This window comes from Protomyctophum parallelum (assembly GCF_964188405.1).
Source record: "Protomyctophum parallelum genome assembly, chromosome: 3".
Taxonomy (NCBI): domain Eukaryota; kingdom Metazoa; phylum Chordata; class Actinopteri; order Myctophiformes; family Myctophidae; genus Protomyctophum; species Protomyctophum parallelum.
This window is the reverse complement of record NC_139698.1, coordinates 8,614,819-8,634,818: the sequence shown is the minus strand read 5'-3', so window position 1 is coordinate 8,634,818 and position 20,000 is coordinate 8,614,819. Positions and strand designations below refer to the sequence as shown.

The window sequence follows — 20,000 nt, the reverse complement described above, 5'->3', positions numbered from 1 at the left end:
GCCCTATCAGGGCCCTATCTTGGTCTCGTCCCTCTCAGCATTAGATATTTTCCCTCAATGTCCCGCCCCATATTTACATACTGGGCCCTGATTGGTTATTATAGCCTGCATGGTTCCAGACGAATCTGGTTGGCTCGTCACCACTTCGGTCCTCCAGCAATTGAGAGAAGGCCAGACTTAATCTGCCTGGGGAAATATGCACGCCATATTTTACTATCTTGAAAAAAAAAAAACACACATTTTCGACACGTTGTGAGGCTTGTAGATCGGCTATTTGAACTGTTTTAAAAATGTTTTAAGAAGATATAGTGTAGCACTCTGACTTCTGACGTGTTAACCCATCCTCCCATTCTGAACGGGCACCCATTTTGGTGTCAGCATCATGTTATGCTTTAGCTATTTAAAAATAGCAGATCTACAAGCTCATATCGCGCCACCGAGTGGCGCGATACGAGCTTGTAGGTCTGCTATTTTTGAATAATCGAAGAACGACTGACATTTTTAGAATCTGATCTCAGGTCAGAATGGGTTCATCAGACCAGTGTGTGTGTCCGGCGGAAACCTCGTATGAATCTGATCTCAGGTCAGAATGGGTTAATGGATATGGTCTCTGTGGAGTGGAAACCAGCTCATTATGTCCCATCCAGTCCATTATACTTTTCAGGATTCAAATTTAAAAAAAAAGGCAAAAAGTTGCTACTTTTGCCATTTCTGTATGTGTGTTTCGAAAGATCATGGTGCTGTCGGTGCTTTTTGTGCGATCGCTAAATCTCTTATTTAGATCTTTGCTCTCCCTCGTGGACCTGTACTGTGGATTACACCAGTGTCAGTCTGCCGTATGTGGATTATGAGGTCGACAGACAGACACGCGCCGGCGTTGGTATCTTAATCCCATGAACAACGCACTGACTTTCTGTCTCTTTTGTGTGTTTTTGAGTGGTGCAAGGAACAGCAATGTCCGTGTCCGCCTATGTGTGTCCGCCTATGTATGTGTTAATGAGCACGAGTATGACTATTAGTACCAGTAGGGGCGCTGTTGTGCCAGAAACAGAGAGAGAGATAGTGCTGTACTGTTGCCTGCTAATGAGAGAGAGAGAGAGAGAGAGAGAGAGAGGAGGGGGGGGAGGGAGAGAGAGAGGGGAGTTGCACCACTCAGTGTGCACGCACGCACGCTCGCGCACGCACACACTGTGACACACACGCATGCACACACGCACACACACACACACACACACACACACACACACACACACACACCTTTATATCTTATCTCAGGTGCTTCTACTTCCGTTTCCTTTTTGCTTTCCTATGGAATAACGATGAGAACTATCTATGCACGAAACAAAGTTAACCCACCTTTTGACCTTTGATGATGTGACAATGAAGTTGATTCCGTAGGTCATTCGTTTCACACAAAAAACACAATAAGTTCAAATAGGGTTTAAGTTGTTAATCGGAACCAATAGTGGGGGTCCCTGCTTAATCTCTCTCTTGGCTATAAGGGTCCTGCTTCATCTCTCTCTAAGCTAAGGGGTCCCTGCTTCATCTCTCTCTCGGCTATAAGGGGTCCTGCTTCATCTCTCTCTCAGCTAAGGGGTCCCTGCTTCATCTCTCTCTCAGCTAAGGGGTCCCTGCTTCATCTCTCTCTCGGCTAAGGGGGTCCCTGCTTCATCTCTCTCTCGGCTATAAGGGGTCCTGCTTCATCTCTCTCTCAGCTAAGGGGTCCCTGCTTCATCTCTCTCTCGGCTATAAGGGGTCCCTGCTTCATCTCTCTCTCAGCTAAGGGGTCCCTGCTTCATCTCTCTCTCGGCTATAAGGGGTCCTGCTTCATCTCTCTCTCGGCTATAAGGGGTCCTGCTTCATCTCTCTCTCGGCTATAAGGGGTCCTGCTTCATCTCTCTCTCAGCTAAGGGGGTCCTGCTTCATCTCTCTCTCAGCTAAGGGGTCCCTGCTTCATCTCTCTCTCAGCTAAGGGGTCCCTGCTTCATCTCTCTCTCAGCTAAGGGGTCCCTGCTTCATCTCTCTCTCAGCTAAGGGGTCCCTGCTTCATCTCTCTCTCAGCTGGGGGTCCCTGCTTCATCTTTCTCTCAGCTAAGGGGTCCCTGCTTCATCTCTCTCTCAGCTAAGGGGTCCCTGCTTCATCTCTCTCTCAGCTAAGGGGTCCTGCTTCATCTCTCTCTCAGCTAAGGGGTCCCTGCTTCATCTCTCTCTCAGCTAAGGGGTCCCTGCTTCATCTCTCTCTCAGCTAAGGGGTCCCTGCTTCATCTCTCTCTCAGCTAAGGGGTCCCTGCTTCATCTCTCTCTCAGCTACAGGGGGTCCTTAGGCTTTGCCTGTCTTAAATACCAATATCCCATTGATATTTGCTTAACCCCGTCTTCTACCTTGAGTCATCCCGAGCTAGCAGAGTGTGTTTAGCTGCATGGGTCATGGGCTTATGAGGCCAGGCGGGACGCTACTCAATGGACCCCCCCACGGACCCCCCCCTCCTGACCCACAACCAACCTTGAAGCTTTTTCCTGCTGATTTAATGATGTTTCTGGTGGCTTTCCTCTCCTACAATCCTCCTAATGCCACAGAAATCCCCTGCTGCCCTCCTCAATCACGCACACATACGCACGCATACGCACACACGCACGCACGCACGCACGCACGCACGCACGCACGCACGTAGCCCTCCTCAATCACACACACACACAAACGCACATACGCACACACCCCTCAATTGGCTCACAGTGGAGCCCGGTGGCTGCACAGCAGCAGTGTTAATTTAGTCGACTAAAACCATGAGGAAAAATGTTCGCCGACTGCCCTCACTTTTCACTGACGAAAACGACATCAAAACTAAATGAAAACTAAGTTATGATGACAAAAACTATCTACTAAATATACTGATACTTTTGTTATCAAAATGTGTGAAATCAGGCAAAACAACTGTAGGTTTAGTCGGCTGAAATCTTATGACATTTAGTCGTCTAAAACTAGACTAAAACTAAAACATTTCAGGTGACAAAAATATGACTAAAACCAAAATAAAATTCCTGTCCAAATCAACACTGCTCTTCAGGCCTCTACCAGCTATAGTTTTTAGCTCATGGGCCTTCCCTATCGCAAGGGTTCCCAAACTACCAAAAATAATTATAATGGCATTTTTACCACAGCAACAGTGTGTGTGTGTGCGTTCCTGTGTGTGTGTGTGTGTGTACGCGCGCGCGTGTGTGTGTGTGTGTGTGTGCATGCGCGCGCGCGTGTGTATATTTACTCTTGATGACAGGTGAGAATGTGTGAGAGGTGTGATGTTTGAAATCCAACTCTATAGCACGCACACACACACACACACACACACACACACACACACACACACACACACACACACACACACACACACACACACACACACACACACACACACACATGCATACACGCACACTCTTTCCTCTGTGTATTTAACTTATTTTGCCCTCTTCTCCTTCTCATCCTGTCCTCTTCTCTCTGTTTAATTTACAATATTCCTCCTTTTATCCATGCCCCCCCCCCCCCCCCTCTCTCTCTCTCTCTCTCTCTCTCTCTCTCCCTCGCTGTCTCTGCTGTCTATTTCCTGTCAGGAAGGTGTAACAGATTATTCTGTCCCCTGGGGCAACTGCAATAACTTCCCCCTCTCTACTTTGACCCTATACCACACACACACACACACACACACACACACACACCCGCAGGCTCGCACGCACACAGGCAATGCAGGCATGCCACGCACACATGCACATGCACATGCACATGCACGCACTTCGGTCAGAAATTCTTGGTCAGCACACAAAAGAACAGTGTGTGTGTGTGTGTGTGTGTGTGTGTGTGTGTGTGTGTGTGTGTGTGTGTGTGTGTGTGTGTGTACGTGCAGTCGCGGTGCACGCATGCATGCCTGTGTGTGCGGGAGCGTGCACAGTGCGTGCCTGCACAGAATATATATGACACCACCGTCCCACTCTGCGGTGGTGCATGTGGTGATGTCATTATTGATTAAGATGATATCATATACTTGCTCCCTTGAACCTGTTTGGTCAGGAGAGTGGCTTTTATTGGTCCAACATGCTCTTACTCTGACTGCCCCGGCAGTGAACCTGGACACGCATATACTGTCGTGAAGGGCTGGTAAACCTTGAAGATGGAGAGGGCCACTATAGTTCCACACTCACTGCAGAGGGCCACTATAGTTCCACACTCACTCCAGAGGGCCACTATAGTTCCACACTCACTGCAGAGGGCCACTATAGTTCCACACTCACTGCAGAGGGCCACTATAGTTACACACTCACTGCAGAGGGCCACTATAGTTCCACACTCACTCCAGAGGGCCACTATAGTTCCACACTCACTCCAGAGGGCCACTATAGTTCCACACTCACTCCAGAGGGCCACTATAGTTCCACACTCACTCCAGAGGGCCACTATAGTTCCACACTCACTCCAGAGGGCCACTATAGTTCCACACTCACTCCAGAGGGCCACTATAGTTCCACACTCACTCCAGAGGGCCACTATAGTTCCACACTCACTCCAGAGGGCCACTATAGTTCCACACTCACTCCAGAGGGCCACTATAGTTACACACTCACTCCAGAGGGCCACTATAGTTACACACTCACTCCAGAGGGCCACTATAGTTACACACTCACTCCAGAGGGCCACTATAGTTCCACACTCACTCCAGAGGGCCACTATAGTTCCACACTCACTCCAGAGGGCCACTATAGTGCCCATTTGCAGACCATGTTTCCAATCAGAGTTTGGAAGCACTCGTCTTCAGCAATGTCCTGCTGCCTCTTGCATTATGTGCTAATTCAAAACAGGTGGTACACAGGGCAGTTGAGTGATATCTAACGAGCACTTCCAAACTCCAGCACTTATAAAAAGAATCACCTCCAAGGACACAAAGTAGCTCATAACAACATGTCTACACAGTGGGTTTTTATGAAACAAACGCTGAGGATAGAAAGAGAATAATTCCGTACAGCTGAAATGTTGGTGAGTTTGATGTTGTTTAATACAATCAGATTAGGACTTTTCTGTTTGGATGAATGGGCTGCCAATGGAATTTGCACCTATAGCACCTTGCCATTAACCCATTCTGACCTGAGATCAGATTCATACGAGGTTTCCACTGGACACACACTGGTCTGATTAACCCATTCTGACCTGAGATCAGATTCTAGAAATGTCAGTCGCTCTTCGATTTTTCAAAAATAGCAGACCTACAAGCTCGTATCGCGCCACTCGGTGGCGCGATATGAGCTTGTAGATCTGCTATTTTTCAATAGCTAAAGCATAACATGATGCTGACACCAAAATGGGTGCCCGTTCAGAATGGGTTAACTTGATACTATATGATAAGATGGCCGCGGCCTGCATATGGAGAATAGTTACATGCACTCACTCCAGAGGGCCACATTGCATATACTGTCGTATCAAAAATAGATAGTCAAACTAGCCAAAAGTTGCTATATTATGCTACAGTACATTAAGCCCCCGATTATAGGGAATTAAACGATTACGTCATTTACGTCAAGGGTAATGAGGGACTTTTTTATTCATTGCGTCAATTACGTCGAGGGCCATGAGGGGGTTAAGGCTCTGTTCCATTTAACTGTGCAGTGGGTCACAAACCATTTTTAATATCAATAACCTTGAGAGTGTATAGCCTACAAATGACACTCTATAGGGCCATTTGGAAGTTGGAACCCACTCAAGGACACTTAAAGAGCCAAACACTTCTCCCCTAGAAGAGTGTGATTGCCCAGCTGCGTGCCGTCACCAGGACCAGCTGAGCCTGGTTGGGTGATGAGCTCTAGATATTATTTAGTCTGTCTGTGTCCTTGCGTGTGTTCAGTGTTCAGCTCTCTAGATATTACTCAGTCTGTCTGTGTCCTTGCGTGTGTTCAGTGTTCAGCTCTCTAGATATTACTCAGTCTGTCTGTGTCCTTGCGTGTGTTCAGTGTTCAGCTCTCTAGATATTACTCAGTCTGTCTGTGTCCTTGCGTGTGTTCAGCGTGTGCGGACCAGCTGAGCCTGGTTGGGTGATGATCTCTAGATGCGTGTGTTCAGTGCTGTATCTTAACCCATTCTGATCAGATTCATACGAGGTTTCCATTGGACACACACTGGTCTGATTAACCCATTCTGACCTGAGATCAGATTCTAAAAATGTCAGTCGTTCTTCGATTTTTCAAAAATAGCAGACCTACAAGCTCGTAGCGCGCCACTCGGTGGCGCGATATGAGCTTGTAGATCTGCTATTTTTCAATAGCTAAAGCATAACGTAATGCCAACACCAAAATGGGTGCCCGTTCAGAATGGGTTAAGTGGGGGTGGCAGGTTGTATGTTTGAGTTGTTACTGGAGTGTTGTATCTTTCTGTAGTGAAAGTGAGTTTTTCATCTCCTGCGTTTGTTTGCGTTCCTGCAATCGGGTCCCATTTTGGGGCGGGAACCCCTTTTGGTGTCAGCATTATGTTATGCTTTAGCTATTGAAAAATAGCAGATCTACAAGCTGTGGCGCGCTACGAGCTTGTAGGTCTGCTATTTTGGGAAAAATCGACTGACATAGAAACATAGCTCTTTCAGAAAACTGTCAGGATGTAGAAGACATTTTTAGAATTTGATCTCAGGTCGAAATGGGTTAAGACTTAACCCATTCTGAACGGGGACCAATTTTGGTGTTAGCACTATGTTATGCTTTAGCTATTGAAAAATAGCAGATCTACAAGCTCATATCGCGCCACCGAGTGGCGCGATACGAGCTTGTAGGTCTGCTATTTTTGAAAAATCGAAGAGCGACTGACATTTCTAGAATCTGATCTCAGGTCAGAATGGGTTCATCAGACCAGTGTGTGTCCAGTGGAAACCTTCGTATGAATCTGATCTCAGGTCAGAATGGGTTAAGATGGCCCTTTTAGGATGAGGGACAAAGTGTTCCCTGATGTCAATAAGGGACACGCGCGCGTCTTCTAGTTTCCAACTGCCGTTGGCAAACGATGGCGTATACGCATCTCATTATATAGACATTCCACCGTTGACAATGTTTTCTATGCATTTGATTCATTATCATGTTTTAAATCGCTCTGGATTAAGAGCGTCTGCTAAATGAGTCTGACTACATTGTAAATTGTGACCCTGCATGCACTCAGCCCCTGCTTCACTATAGGAAACATGTTGCGATGTGGTTGCAAAAGAAAAAGCCATTTAATGAAGACTTTAACTGTTCCAAAGGCACTTAATCATGACCTTGTGTGGCTTATTGCTTTATTCAGTGGTGGGAAAAATACTATAAAAATAGTATTTGTTTACGCAACTAATGGGAGTTGCAAAGCAACGCATTGTGAGCTTTAGATGGGAGTTGCATCGCAACGCATTGTGAGCTTTAGATTGGAGTTGCAAAGCAACGCATTGTGAGCTTTAGATTGGAGTTGCAAAGCAACGCATTGTGAGCTTTAGATTGGAGTTGCAAAGCAACGCATTGTGAGCTTTAGATTGGAGTTGCAAAGCAACGCATTGTGAGCTTTAGATTGGAGTTGCAAATAAATGCTAAATGGTGCATTTATATAGCGCCTTTATCCAAGGCGCTTTACAGAGATTGTGCATTACATTCACCCATTCACACACATTCACACACCGATGGCAGCGGAAACCATGCAAGGCACCAACTAGCACATCGGGAGCAATTAGGGGTTCAGAGTCTTGCTCAAGGACACTTCGACAGTAACTCTGGGGGAGGCCGGGTTCGAACTGGCAACCTTGCGGTTACCATCCAGGCACTCTAACCCTGAGCCACCGCCACATTGTGAGCTTTAGATTGCCTATTTCCAAATGGCCGAAATGTACATATAGGGCTGATGTTTTTTTATTTTTTTATATAATCGGCAACAAAGTCTTATGCACACCTGTATGCTCTGAGGGGGGTGCGTAGGCAGGGCTCAATGTATTCACCTGTATGCTCTGAGGGGGGTGCGTAGGCAGGGCTCAATGTATTCACCTGTATGCTCTGAGGGGGGTGCGTAGGCAGGGCTCAATGTATTCACCTGTATGCTCTGAGGGGGGTGCGTAGGCAGGGCTCAATGTATTCACCTGTATGCTCTGAGGGGGGTGCGTAGGCAGGGCTCAATGTATTCACCTGTATGCTCTGAGGGGGGTGCGTACAGTAGGCAGGGCTCAATGTATTCACCTGTATGCTCTGAGGCGGGTGCGTAGGCAGGGCTCAATGTATTCACCTGTATGCTCTGAGGGGGGTGCGTAGGCAGGGCTCAATGTATTCACCTGTATGCTCTGAGGGGGGTGCGTAGGCAGGGCTCAATGTATTCACCTGTATGCTCTGAGGGGGGTGCGTAGGCAGGGCTCAATGTATTCACCTGTATGCTCTGAGGGGGGTGCGTAGGCAGGGCTCAATGTATTCACCTGTATGCTCTGAGGGGGGTGCGTAGGCAGGGCTCAATGTATTCACCTGTATGCTCTGAGGGGGGTGCGTAGGCAGGGCTCAATGTATTCAGAAAAATGCACATAAACATCGGGATGCCTGAAGAAGGTCTTTGACCGAAATGTTGCCAATAAAGTTCATATTGCAAGTGTGCAGGTCTTTTTCTGAATAATTTTTTTATATAATCAAAATCTTCAAAGTAACTAGTAATAATAATAATAAAACTTTATTTGTATAGCACCTTTCATGACATGAAATGCAGCTCAAAGTGCTTTACAGAACAATGGAGAATAAAAGAAAAGCAAGGCAACGACATTAAAAAACAAGCAGTAATGCAGTACAGTGAGGACATGAAAAAAAAAATACAAGATCAGTTAAAGGCAATGTTGTAGAAGTGTAGTAGTAACTAAAGTTTGCAAATAATTGTAGTGGAGTAAAAAGTACAACATTTGGATCCGAGATTTAGTGGAGTAGCAGTAAAAACGTAAAAGTATCGGATGTTGGAAATACTTGAAGTAAAGTATACGAATACCTCAAATTGTATACTTAATCGTAGTAGTAAATGTAGTTACTTATTTGGCTTCATTCCACCACCAAAAAGCCTCCAGTAAAGACACGCTGAACTATAATGTGGAATCCATCCATGGGAAATTAAGGAGCACGGTAATAAATCAGGTAACGATTGACGTTTGTTTCACGGCACAGATACAGTACAAATAAACACGTGTATGAATGAATACATGACGTGTTGCTCAATGGAAGGGACTGTGTGGGTGTCGGATGATTGACAGGTGCTGGCCTCGGGACATCATGCAATGACGGTCGCACGGCCCGGGTCGTTATTCATTATGGCGTGTGGTGGTGGCGCGCACGCACGCACGTGGGCGTGCACGGACACACACACACACACACACACACACACACTGCTGTGGTTTACGTTGTATAAGCATCATAATTAAACCGCAGAGTAACTTTACAAGGTAATTCATGAGTGTGTTTACCAGAGCTTGTGACTGTGTCTTTGTGTCTGTGTATACGCGTGTGTGCACATGTGTGCGCGCGCGCGTGTGTGTGTGTGTGTGTGTGTGTGTGTGTGTGTGTGTGTGTGTGTGTGTGTGTGTGTATTTGTGTGGTTGAGTTTGTATGTATGTGTTTATTGGTGTGCATGTATAGTACGTGCGATTGTGCGTGCACGTGTTCGTGTGCATGTCTATTTTGTTTATGTGTTGTTGTGGCATTCTCCTGGCACACACCTGGAATGTGTGTACTCTGCATTTAGCAATCCTAACTATTAGTATGTGTGTGTGTGTGTGTGTGTGTGTGTGTGTGTGTGTGTGTGTGTGTGTGTGTGTGTGTGTGTGTGTGTGTGTGTGTGTGCGCGCGTGCACATGCACACATATACATCAAAGGGGGCTTGAGCCCCTGCACTTTTACCCATCTGTAAAAAAGAGCCCTCTCCGCACCATGAAAGCTGCTTTTACTATGGTGCTAATGCATGCGTGTGCGTGTGTGTGTGTGTGTGTGTGTGCGTGTTGCGTGTGTGTGTGTGTGTGTGTGTGTGTGTGCGTGTGGTTTGCGTTGCAGGAGTGAACGTGATGCTGAGGAAGATCGCGGTGGCCGCGGCCTCCAAGCCCTCGGTGGAGATCAACCAGGACGGCGAGACCCTCTCCATCCGCACGTCCACCTCCGTACGGACCACCCACGTCACCTTCACCGTGGGCCAGGAGTTCAACGAGTCCACCGTGGACGGCCGGCCGTGCACGGTGCGCAGCGCACACACACACACACACACACACACACACACACACACACACACACACACACACACACACACACACACACACGCATGCATGCACAGTTGGTAAATGGTATAAATGGTGCATTTATATAGCGCCTTTATCCAAGGCGCTTTACATAGAGTGTGCATTACATTCACACACGTTCATATACACTAATTACGGCGGAAGCCATGCAAGGTATACCAACCTGCACATCGGGAGCAATTTGGGGTTCAGTGTCTTGCCCCAAGGACACTTCGACATGTAGACAGGAGGAGCCGGGATTCAAACCACAGACCCATGGATGGTTGGTCTGCTCTACCTCCTGAACCACAGACCCATGGATGGTTGGTCTGCTCTACCTCCTGAGCCACAGATCCATGGATGGTTGGTCTGCTCTACCTCCTGAACCACAGACCCATGGATGGTTGGTCTGCTCTACCTCCTGAACCACAGACCCATGGATCATTGGTCTGCTCTACCTCCTGAGCCACAGACCCATGGATCATTGGTCTGCTCTACCTCCTGAACCACAGACCCATGGATCATTGGTCTGCTCTACCTCCTGAGCCACAGACCCATGGATCATTGGTCTGCTCTACCTCCTGAACCACAGACCCATGGATCATTGGTCTGCTCTACCTCCTGAACCACAGACCCATGGATCATTGGTCTGCTCTACCTCCTGAGCCACAGACCCATGGATCATTGGTCTGCTCTACCTCCTGAACCACAGACCCATGGATCATTGGTCTGCTCTACCTCCTGAACCACAGACCCATGGATCATTGGTCTGCTCTACCTCCTGAACCACAGACCCATGGATGGTTGGTCTGCTCTACCTCCTGAACCACAGACCCATGGATGGTTGGTCTGCTCTACCTCCTGAGCCACAGACCCATGGATGGTTGGTCTGCTCTACCTCCTGAGCCACAGACCCATGGATGGTTGGTCTGCTCTACCTCCTGAACCACAGACCCATGGATCATTGGTCTGCTCTACCTCCTGAGCCACAGACCCATGGATGGTTGGTCTGCTCTACCTCCTGAACCACAGACCCATGGATGGTTGGTCTGCTCTACCTCCTGAACCACAGACCCATGGATGGTTGGTCTGCTCTACCTCCTGAGCCACAGACCCATGGATGGTTGGTCTGCTCTACCTCCTGAACCACAGACCCATGGATCATTGGTCTGCTCTACCTCCTGAGCCACAGACCCATGGATCGTTGGTCTGCTCTACCTCCTGAGCCACAGACCCATGGATGGTTGGTCTGCTCTACCTCCTGAGCCACCGTCGCCAGTTGCAAGCTCACCCGTGGTGGAAACAAAGCACTCAAATGTTGAAGTAGCCTATAAGTGTCAATACTGCGACGTAGAAAAAAAGTCTGGAATGAAAAATGTAATTGAGTTTTGAAAATAGCCGATGTACAAGCTTCAATCAAATGACCGAAATGTGTATTGCAGGGCTGAAGTGGTTAAAGGACAACTAGAAGATCACAGGATCTACTGGATGAAAAAGTACATATTTAGCCCCATGCTCGAATGCCCCCGACCCGCTGTCAAAAACTGCTAAAAATATTTTAGTTTCTCTATAATAACAACCTAAAACATGAACCTTGGTTGAAAAAAAAACTAAAGTTGTCCTTTAATGTAGCCTATGTTTTTGTAATAATTGTAATCTACAAATTAACTACTAATTTATTGTATAGTGGTGTAGAAGTCAAAGTATTGGAAATTGGAAATACTCTAGTAAAGTAAAACAAATACCTCAAAATTGTACTTAAGTAAATGTACCTTGTTACTGTACACCGCTGACACATGCACGTATACACATAGACCCCCAAAAGAGAAGATTTATGTAAAAAGAAAGAAAGAATTATTCAACTATTCAAACATGAACAATAGCCTTTTTGTGAACTATAAGGAGGACATTTTACGAACACCAACCTTTTTATCCATATATATATATAACACTACTACGGCTGAAAACAGCATGATTTACAAGTTCACAATCAAGTTGTAAATCAGCTATTTTCGGCCGCTATTGACGTGCCACTAATTATGAACCAGGCCATAACTCTAACCCCAACCCTAACACAACCTCTGCATCACTGGCTCTCAACCGGTGGTCCGGGGTCCACCAGTGGTCCTTGAGGAGGTTCCAGGTGGTCCCCAGTGCAGATAAACTATATGCAACAGTTGGTAACCAAATGAACCCTTCTATATCTTCAACAATTGAGGGCGTAAAATGAAACCAAATGGACCCGTATATATGGGTACATTTGGTTTCATTTAACACTCTCAAGAGTAAAATTATTGTTGAACATCTGCATTACTTTATCTTAAAATAGGTTTACACAATTAGAGAATGTAGAATAATTGTAGATTAATCAACGTTTGCCTGTTATCTCTCCTATACCAACATCAATAGAGCATGGAATTGAGGACAAAATCCTGTCCCAACCACAAAACAAATATTATTCTTTCGTTTTTGGTCTGAGAGGCTGAATCTCATCAAAATGGTGGTCCGTGGCTCAAATGCTGAGTCAATTATGGACGTTGATACAAAAAGGGTTGAAAACCCACTGCTCTAGATAATATAATCCTAACCGTAAACCCCAACCCAACTGTAAAAAATAACCATAAAACATCCATTTCTATTGTGAGGACCAGGAAAAATCTCAAATTCTGCTAGAATTGTGGGGACATTTGGCCATCACAAGTGTAGTAATGCAAGCATACTCGCATACTCGCACGCACGCACAGTCGCACACACACACACACACACACACACACACACACACACACACACACACACACACACACACACACACACACACACACACACACACACACACACACACACACACACGCACACACACACACACACACACACACACACACACACACACACACACACACACACCCACACCCACACGTGTATGCGTAATGCGTGCATGGAAACTCAGTCCGCTACGCACACTCAGTACTGATGCTATATCATCTCATCGGGGGAGTTCTCCCCATAGCTGCTGTTTCACTTCTTCACTCTACACTCTACTCTCTCTCTCTCTCTCTCTCTCTCTCTCTCTCTCTCTCTCTCTCTCTCTCTCTCTCTCTCTCTCCAGTGTAACGGTCTCCAAAGCAAACACAGGGTCATTCACAGAGGATGTGTCCATGTGTTATTCTCACCTCACAGTCAGCAGCCAGTCCACTAAGTCACACCCACAGATCAGCAGGGTCACAACCCCCTGTCTGTCTGTCTGTCTGTCTGTCTGTCCGTCCGTCCGTAGGACCACTAAGTCACACCCACAGATCAGCAGGGTCACAACCCCCTGTCTGTCTGTCTGTCCGTAGGACCAGTCCACTGAGTCACACCCACAGATCAGCAGGGTCACAACCCCCTGTCCGTCTGTCCGTCCGTCCATAGGACCAGTCCACTGAGTCACACCCACAGATCAGCAGGGTCACAACCCCCTGTCCGTCTGTCCGTCCGTCCATAGGACCAGTCCACTGAGTCACACCCACAGATCAGCAGGGTCACAACCCCCTGTCCGTCTGTCTGTCCGTAGGACCAGTCCACTGAGTCACACCCACAGATCAGCAGGGTCACAACCCCCTGTCTGTCTGTCTGTCCGTAGGACCAGTCCACTGAGTCACACCCACAGATCAGCAGGGTCACAACCCCCTGTCCGTCCGTCCATAGGACCAGTCCACTGAGTCACACCCACAGATCAGCAGGGTCACAACCCCCTGTCTGTCTGTCTGTCCGTAGGACCAGTCCACTGAGTCACACCCACAGATCAGCAGGGTCACAACCCCCTGTCCGTCCGTCCATAGGACCAGTCCACTGAGTCACACCCACAGATCAGCAGGGTCACAACCCCCTGTCCGTCCGTCCATAGGACCAGTCCACTGAGTCACACCCACAGATCAGCAGGGTCACAACCCCCTGTCTGTCTGTCTGTCCGTCCGTCCGTAGGACCACAATGGGAACAAGTAGTCCCCACTCTCCTTTTAGCCCTGAAGTCTGACTGCACCAACGCGCTGTTTGCATTCATGATTCATGTTTTCAAAGAATAAATAATGTTTCCTTAAAGTGCTCCTTTAGGCCTGCGGGCCGTTGGCTCAGCGGTCCAGGCACCTTGGCACCCGGCAGCCCGAGTCTGGCAGTGTGGTGTCGCAGGTTCGACTCCCGATCCCGACGGCCTTTACTGCTGTTTTCCATGACACTGGTGGATGTTTACTAATAATTGTGTGTGTCTGTGTCTGTGTGTGTGTGTGTGTGTGTGTGTGTGTGTGTGTGTGTGTGCGTGCGTGTGTTTGTATGCGTGCGTGCGTGTAGAGTCTTCCTCGCTGGGAGACGGACAGCAAGATCAGCTGTGAGCAGACTCTTCAGAAGGGGGAGGGGCCTAAGACGTCCTGGACCCGGGAGATGACCAATGACGGAGAGCTGATCCTGGTAAGGCCCGTTGAGTTATACAGTAAATGATGTACGGTCTTGTCCGCCCGCAGTTGTTGTAGGCAAGAGGCACTTCTGCATTGGCCACAGAAGCGGGGTGTGGTTATAACTAAGCCAGTGGCGTGCACAGATAGACACTAGGGGGTGCTAGAGCACCCCCTGCCCTTTTGGCAATGTGCCCTTAAAAAAAAAGAAAAAAAAATATTTTTTTGTGTGTGGAGGACCATGGTGACATTGATCAAATCTTGATAAAAAAACACGCTTCTACTATATTATTTAGGCCCCCCCACACAATCTAAAGCTATGTTTCTATGTCAGTGGTTCTTTGATTAAAGAAAAAATAGCAGACCTACAAGCTCGTAGCGCGCCACTCGGTGGCGCGCTATGAGCTTGTAGATCTGCTATTTTTCAATAGCTTAAAGCACCAAAATGGGTTCCCGCCCCAAAATGAGCACCTGCCCATCTAAATGTCTGTGCACGCCACTGACAACCTCCTCTGTACGTGTCCAAACCTCAACATTTTAGTCTCTGCTACCTCCAGCTCTGCTTCCTGTCTTTTCCTCAGTCTCTCTAAACCATACAACATAGCTGGTCTCACCACCGTCTTGTACACCTTCCCTTTTCATTCTTGCTGATACTTTCCTATAATCACCAAAATGAAATATGGCAGATGACCGCCCGGGTCCGGTTGGGTAAATTGTGTGTGTACCCTGTCAGAGTAAAGTCAACATTGAGGCATTTGACCTCGTTCTCCCTCCCAAGAGAGAACGCAAACTCGACACAGATTAGACATTTTGTTCTTGCAAGTACAGACATAAAACATGTGGGTATGAAAGTCAACACAAGAACCAACACATGTACGCCTCCAGTCCAGGACAGGGAGCAGTAAGGCAGGCAAGGCAGCTGGAGAGAGACTGCATGATTGGCACACGCACACCGACTGAACCTGTTCAACCACAACCACCTCAAGCCTCAAGTCCTCATCCTCGCCACAGAGAGACCATTTATACTGCCACCACAGTGGTCGCTCCTCTCTGTCTGTCTGTCTGTCTGTCTGTCTGTCTGCCTGCCTGCCTGCCTGCCTGCCTGCCCGCCCGCCCGCCCGCCCGCCCGTCCGTCCGTCCGTCCGTCCGTCCGTCCGTCCGTCCGCCCGCCCGCCCGTCCGTCCGTCCGTCTGTCCGTCTGTCTGTCTGTGAGAAGTGCGGCGTTCCTTAATCTCATATCGGTTAAATTTCTTTATTTCACAAGCTCTATTCACACGGGACTACTATTACCCGGGGGACCTTTGCTAATTAGTCATAATCCGTGATCTTAATCCCACACAAATAATGGGCCATATTTTAGACAGAAGTCAGCTATACACTATTGTCCCATATCCTAGTCTTGTGTTTTTTCTAAATGAAAACAGATTCTTGACATTTTCAATTTCCAGCCCTATACAGGTTTACTGCATTATAGTCAGAGCAACGGGCACGAGTTTAATTCAGAGAGAAACAACTAAACAAAACAATAATTTGCCCCAAATGACTGAGATGCCGGTTTGCATGCAGGACTATATAGTGTTATCAGATTGCCTCTGTGTTAGCCCGGGGTCCACCTATGTTTTCTATAGCATCGGCAGGATCCTCCGGGAGAAGCTAGATGCAGCTGCGCGACATGAGACTAATTAATTAGAGCGACAGAGAGAGAGAGAGAGGAGTGTGTGTGTGTGTGTATATGTGTGTGCGTGTCAGTGCGTCAATTTAACAAAGATGCAGACAATCAGAAATCAGCAGAGAGTGATGGACGTTTGCGCTACTAGCTATGCCGAATTGAAGTGGACTCGGTCCCAGACTTTATTTATTCTCCCTAAAAACGGCTGGGTTTCCGAGGCTACCATCAGTGTTTGCTTTAACATGGTGGTGATTTGCCACAGAATTTTAACTTCAGTTTACTCTGCAACTCTTCCACATTCCCAGAGGTCCCCGGGTAACTCTAGTCCCGTGCGAAGGCTGCATGTGGGTGAAGTGTTATGTTGGGAGTGACTCGTTTGGGAGCAGTGCCAGGGTTAATTGATCGGCAGGTGTTTCCAACTGTCTAATTGAGTGCTCTCTTTGTGCTATACCTGGGCTCAAGGCTATACACATTACACACACGCACGCACAATGAGAGAGAGGGAGAGAGAGAGAGAGAGAGAGAGAGAGAGAGAGAGAGAGAGAGAGAGAGAGAGAGAGAGAGAGAGAGAGAGAGAGAGAGAGAGAGAGAGAGAGAGATGATTTATAGTGGTGCAAAGTTATGAAGGATTTTGATTTGAGTTCCGCAAGCATGTCATATTGACAACATCCACGGGTCATTATAATTTCTACGTCTTTTTTAGTTTTCTAATCTTTAAAAACACAGGCACACTCAGATGTTTCTATAGGCCGCCCACTCATTAAAACCGTTCGGTATCTACCACCACCAGCTGGCCTGTATGGCATGATCAGATGACCAGGATTTGTCACTATAGCCTCCAGCAACATGCAAAGGCCATTGGGAAACAAAGCCTTTGTACTTCGTCTGACCCCGGGGTAAAGTTAAAAGTGGACATGTTGGACAAACTATTCTAGCCTGGAAACCAGACTGTGAGATGGAGGATGACTGAGTTAAGCAGTCACACCTGGCCTGAGTCAAACTAGAACTGGACTCAGAGCTATGGGTGTGGCTGCGCACCTGTTGTGCATCATGGACTTGATCAAAGGGAAAACAGGTTAAATCAGTCATTCTCCACAAACACTCAGAAAAAGAGCTTCTGTCCGGACAGTGGAGAGCTATCGCCTCTCCTGTGTAAAATAGGATTATTGTGTATAATTCCCTGCACATGGAGGAATAAAGCTACAAACTTAAGAAAGCTGCCCTGTGTTGTGTCCTTCCTTGCCCTGGGTAGTGACCAGTCAGTCACACAGACAAATAAAAATAAAGGGGGGGGAAATTAAGTAAAATAACCTTTGCAGTGATAGTACTGTCTGGCCAGGCCAGGCTAAACCTATTCAAGTACTGTTTTCATGTTTTCCATGTAAACACTCATTTCACATATTTCCATTCTTTTTTTTGTGATTAGTATTTTATTAGATCTTTTTTTTTACGCTTATTTTCTTTTTTTACAATACAACAGCCCAGATGGGCTGACACAGAACAACACACAAAAAAGCCTAGCCGTACAAAGTACAAGCCGTTTGTACTTAATCTTTGAGACAAGCTACTGGCAGTATCAACCAGGTAGCAACACAATAAACAAAGTGGGGAAACACAAAGAGCAGAATTATCAGATAAAAAAGGAGGGAGTGATGGAGGCTATGCTATCCATAAAATAGAAACCTCATGTGAGCAAACAAGGATATGACTAATACAGTATATGTTCATGTAGAAACAAAACTAACAAACAAACATCTAACTCAGATCGTCTACACCAGTAGTTCTCAAAGCGGGGTCCGGGAAACCCCAGGGGTCCTTGAGGGAGTTCCAGGGGGTCCCCAGCTAAATGATACTTAGGAACCAAATGGACTTTGATGGATCTCTAAGTGTACAAATGGATCCAAATGGACCCTAGCCTGGGGGGTCCACCTATGCTTTCTATGGCATACAGTAGGCAGCTCCCGGCAGGATCCGCCGGGAGAATCTAGACGCAGCCGTGCGACATGAGACTAATTAATTAGAGCGACAGAGAGAGAGAGGAGTGTGTGTGTGTGTGTGTGTGTGTGTGTGTGTGTGTGTGTACGTGTGTGCGTCAATTTAACAAAGGTGCAGACGATCAGAAATCAGCAGAGAGTGATCGGCGCTACTCTATGCCAAATTGAAGTGGACTCGGCCCCAGACTTTCTTTTTTCTCCCTGGAAATAAAAAACGTCTCGGTTTCCGAGGCTAAACGGACCATCTGGTTCCATTTGTACACAATCTCAGAGTTAAATTAACATTGATTTTACAATATAAATTGGGGCCCCAGAGATGGAAATGCCATTAAATAGCGTTAGTCCGTACGTAGCCTAATGCATGTCAAACTGGGGGAGATGAAAACCGTTTAAAATCACTGCTAGAGCCGTGTGTAAATCTTCTCTCATCGGGGTCCTTGGCCTATCTTGTCAAATGGGGGTCCGCAGGCTAATAAATGTCAATTTGGGAAACAATGTGGTCTATATACTCTACACGTTATAATAATGATTTCCATCTATTCTGTCCTTTTTCTGTTTTCAGACCATGACTGCAGATGACGTGGTGTGTACCAGAGTCTACGTACGAGACGTACAATAAGCCACGGCAGCACTTCTCTTCACCCCCCCCCCCCCCCCTCTCCCGCCACCCACCGCCCATCTGTCCCCCTCGTCACTTAGCCCCTCCTCCTCCTCCTACCCCCATGGGCTTTGTTCGGACTGCAGGCCGATCCCGTTCGAGTCCAAAAGATGTGACCACGTGTCTTTTTTTTCAGACGCCCGTTGACTCAATCCGCGTCGGTTTTCTGTAACGACACGGTGTGTGAGAACTGCTTTTTATATACTATAGGTCGGGCTGTGCTCGCGGGAAAAAAAACAAGCGCTCTGCAAGCTGCAGGGCAGCCCGTCGTGAGCTTGTAGATCGGCTTTTTTGCGACACCACCATAGATAAGTGAGCCGACGCCAAAAAATAAATAAAATAAATACATGTTTTATTTTTAGTTTTTCTGTTTTTTGATTAAAAAAAAGCGATCTGATGCAAATCGGGATAGCCCCCCCCCCCCCCCCTAAAGAATGCTGTTTGTCTGCAGTCTGAAAGAACAAAGCCTAGAGACCCCACATCAAGGCAGCATGGGAGAGATCAACTCTACAGCATCTATTTTCTATACACCACTTTCTCCGCTCATAGCTTCACTCTATATGTAACTGTCTTTTTGAATGTTGTATCATCTATATCTACTGTACGCCTCGAGGGTCGTCCACACCAAGCATGAGAACCACCACTGTTACTTCTTTCATTTTTAATTAAACCCTCCTATTAACTCAAGTGGATCATGGCGGAGTCCGAGCCGCCACTGTAACAACAACAACAACAGCAGCGGAGAACGATATTATCGGGATCACTTTTTAAGATCGATTCAACGAAAGGAAAATAAACCCGATATCCAGTCAAAATGCAAAAGGTGTTTCAAGGCGTAAATCGTACACGGCACTGTTATTTCCGACGCGCTTTACAAGGTTTACGTTACATTCACGCGTTGAACAGAAGTAAGCCAAGGCTTACTTGTATACTTTTGATATGCTTTTGTTTTGTAGTATGATCAAGTGAAGCGGTATAATTTGCGAGGAGGGCGGG

The 20,000-nt window shown here is 47.1% G+C and overlaps 1 protein-coding gene across 1 annotated transcript in view; it reads left to right on the top strand.

Moving 5' to 3' along the window:
- The window catches only part of crabp2a (cellular retinoic acid binding protein 2, a), a 26,600-nt gene that overhangs the window by 5,713 nt on the left and 887 nt on the right, over positions 1-20,000 (top strand). Inside the window, exons 2-4 of the mRNA XM_083761930.1 lie at positions 10,042-10,220; positions 14,583-14,699; positions 18,909-20,000. The exon at positions 18,909-20,000 is cut by the window's right edge and continues 887 nt beyond it. Of these exons, the coding sequence (XP_083618056.1) occupies positions 10,042-10,220; positions 14,583-14,699; positions 18,909-18,965 (353 nt within the window). The 3' untranslated portion in view covers positions 18,966-20,000. The remainder of the gene's footprint in view (positions 1-10,041; positions 10,221-14,582; positions 14,700-18,908) is intronic.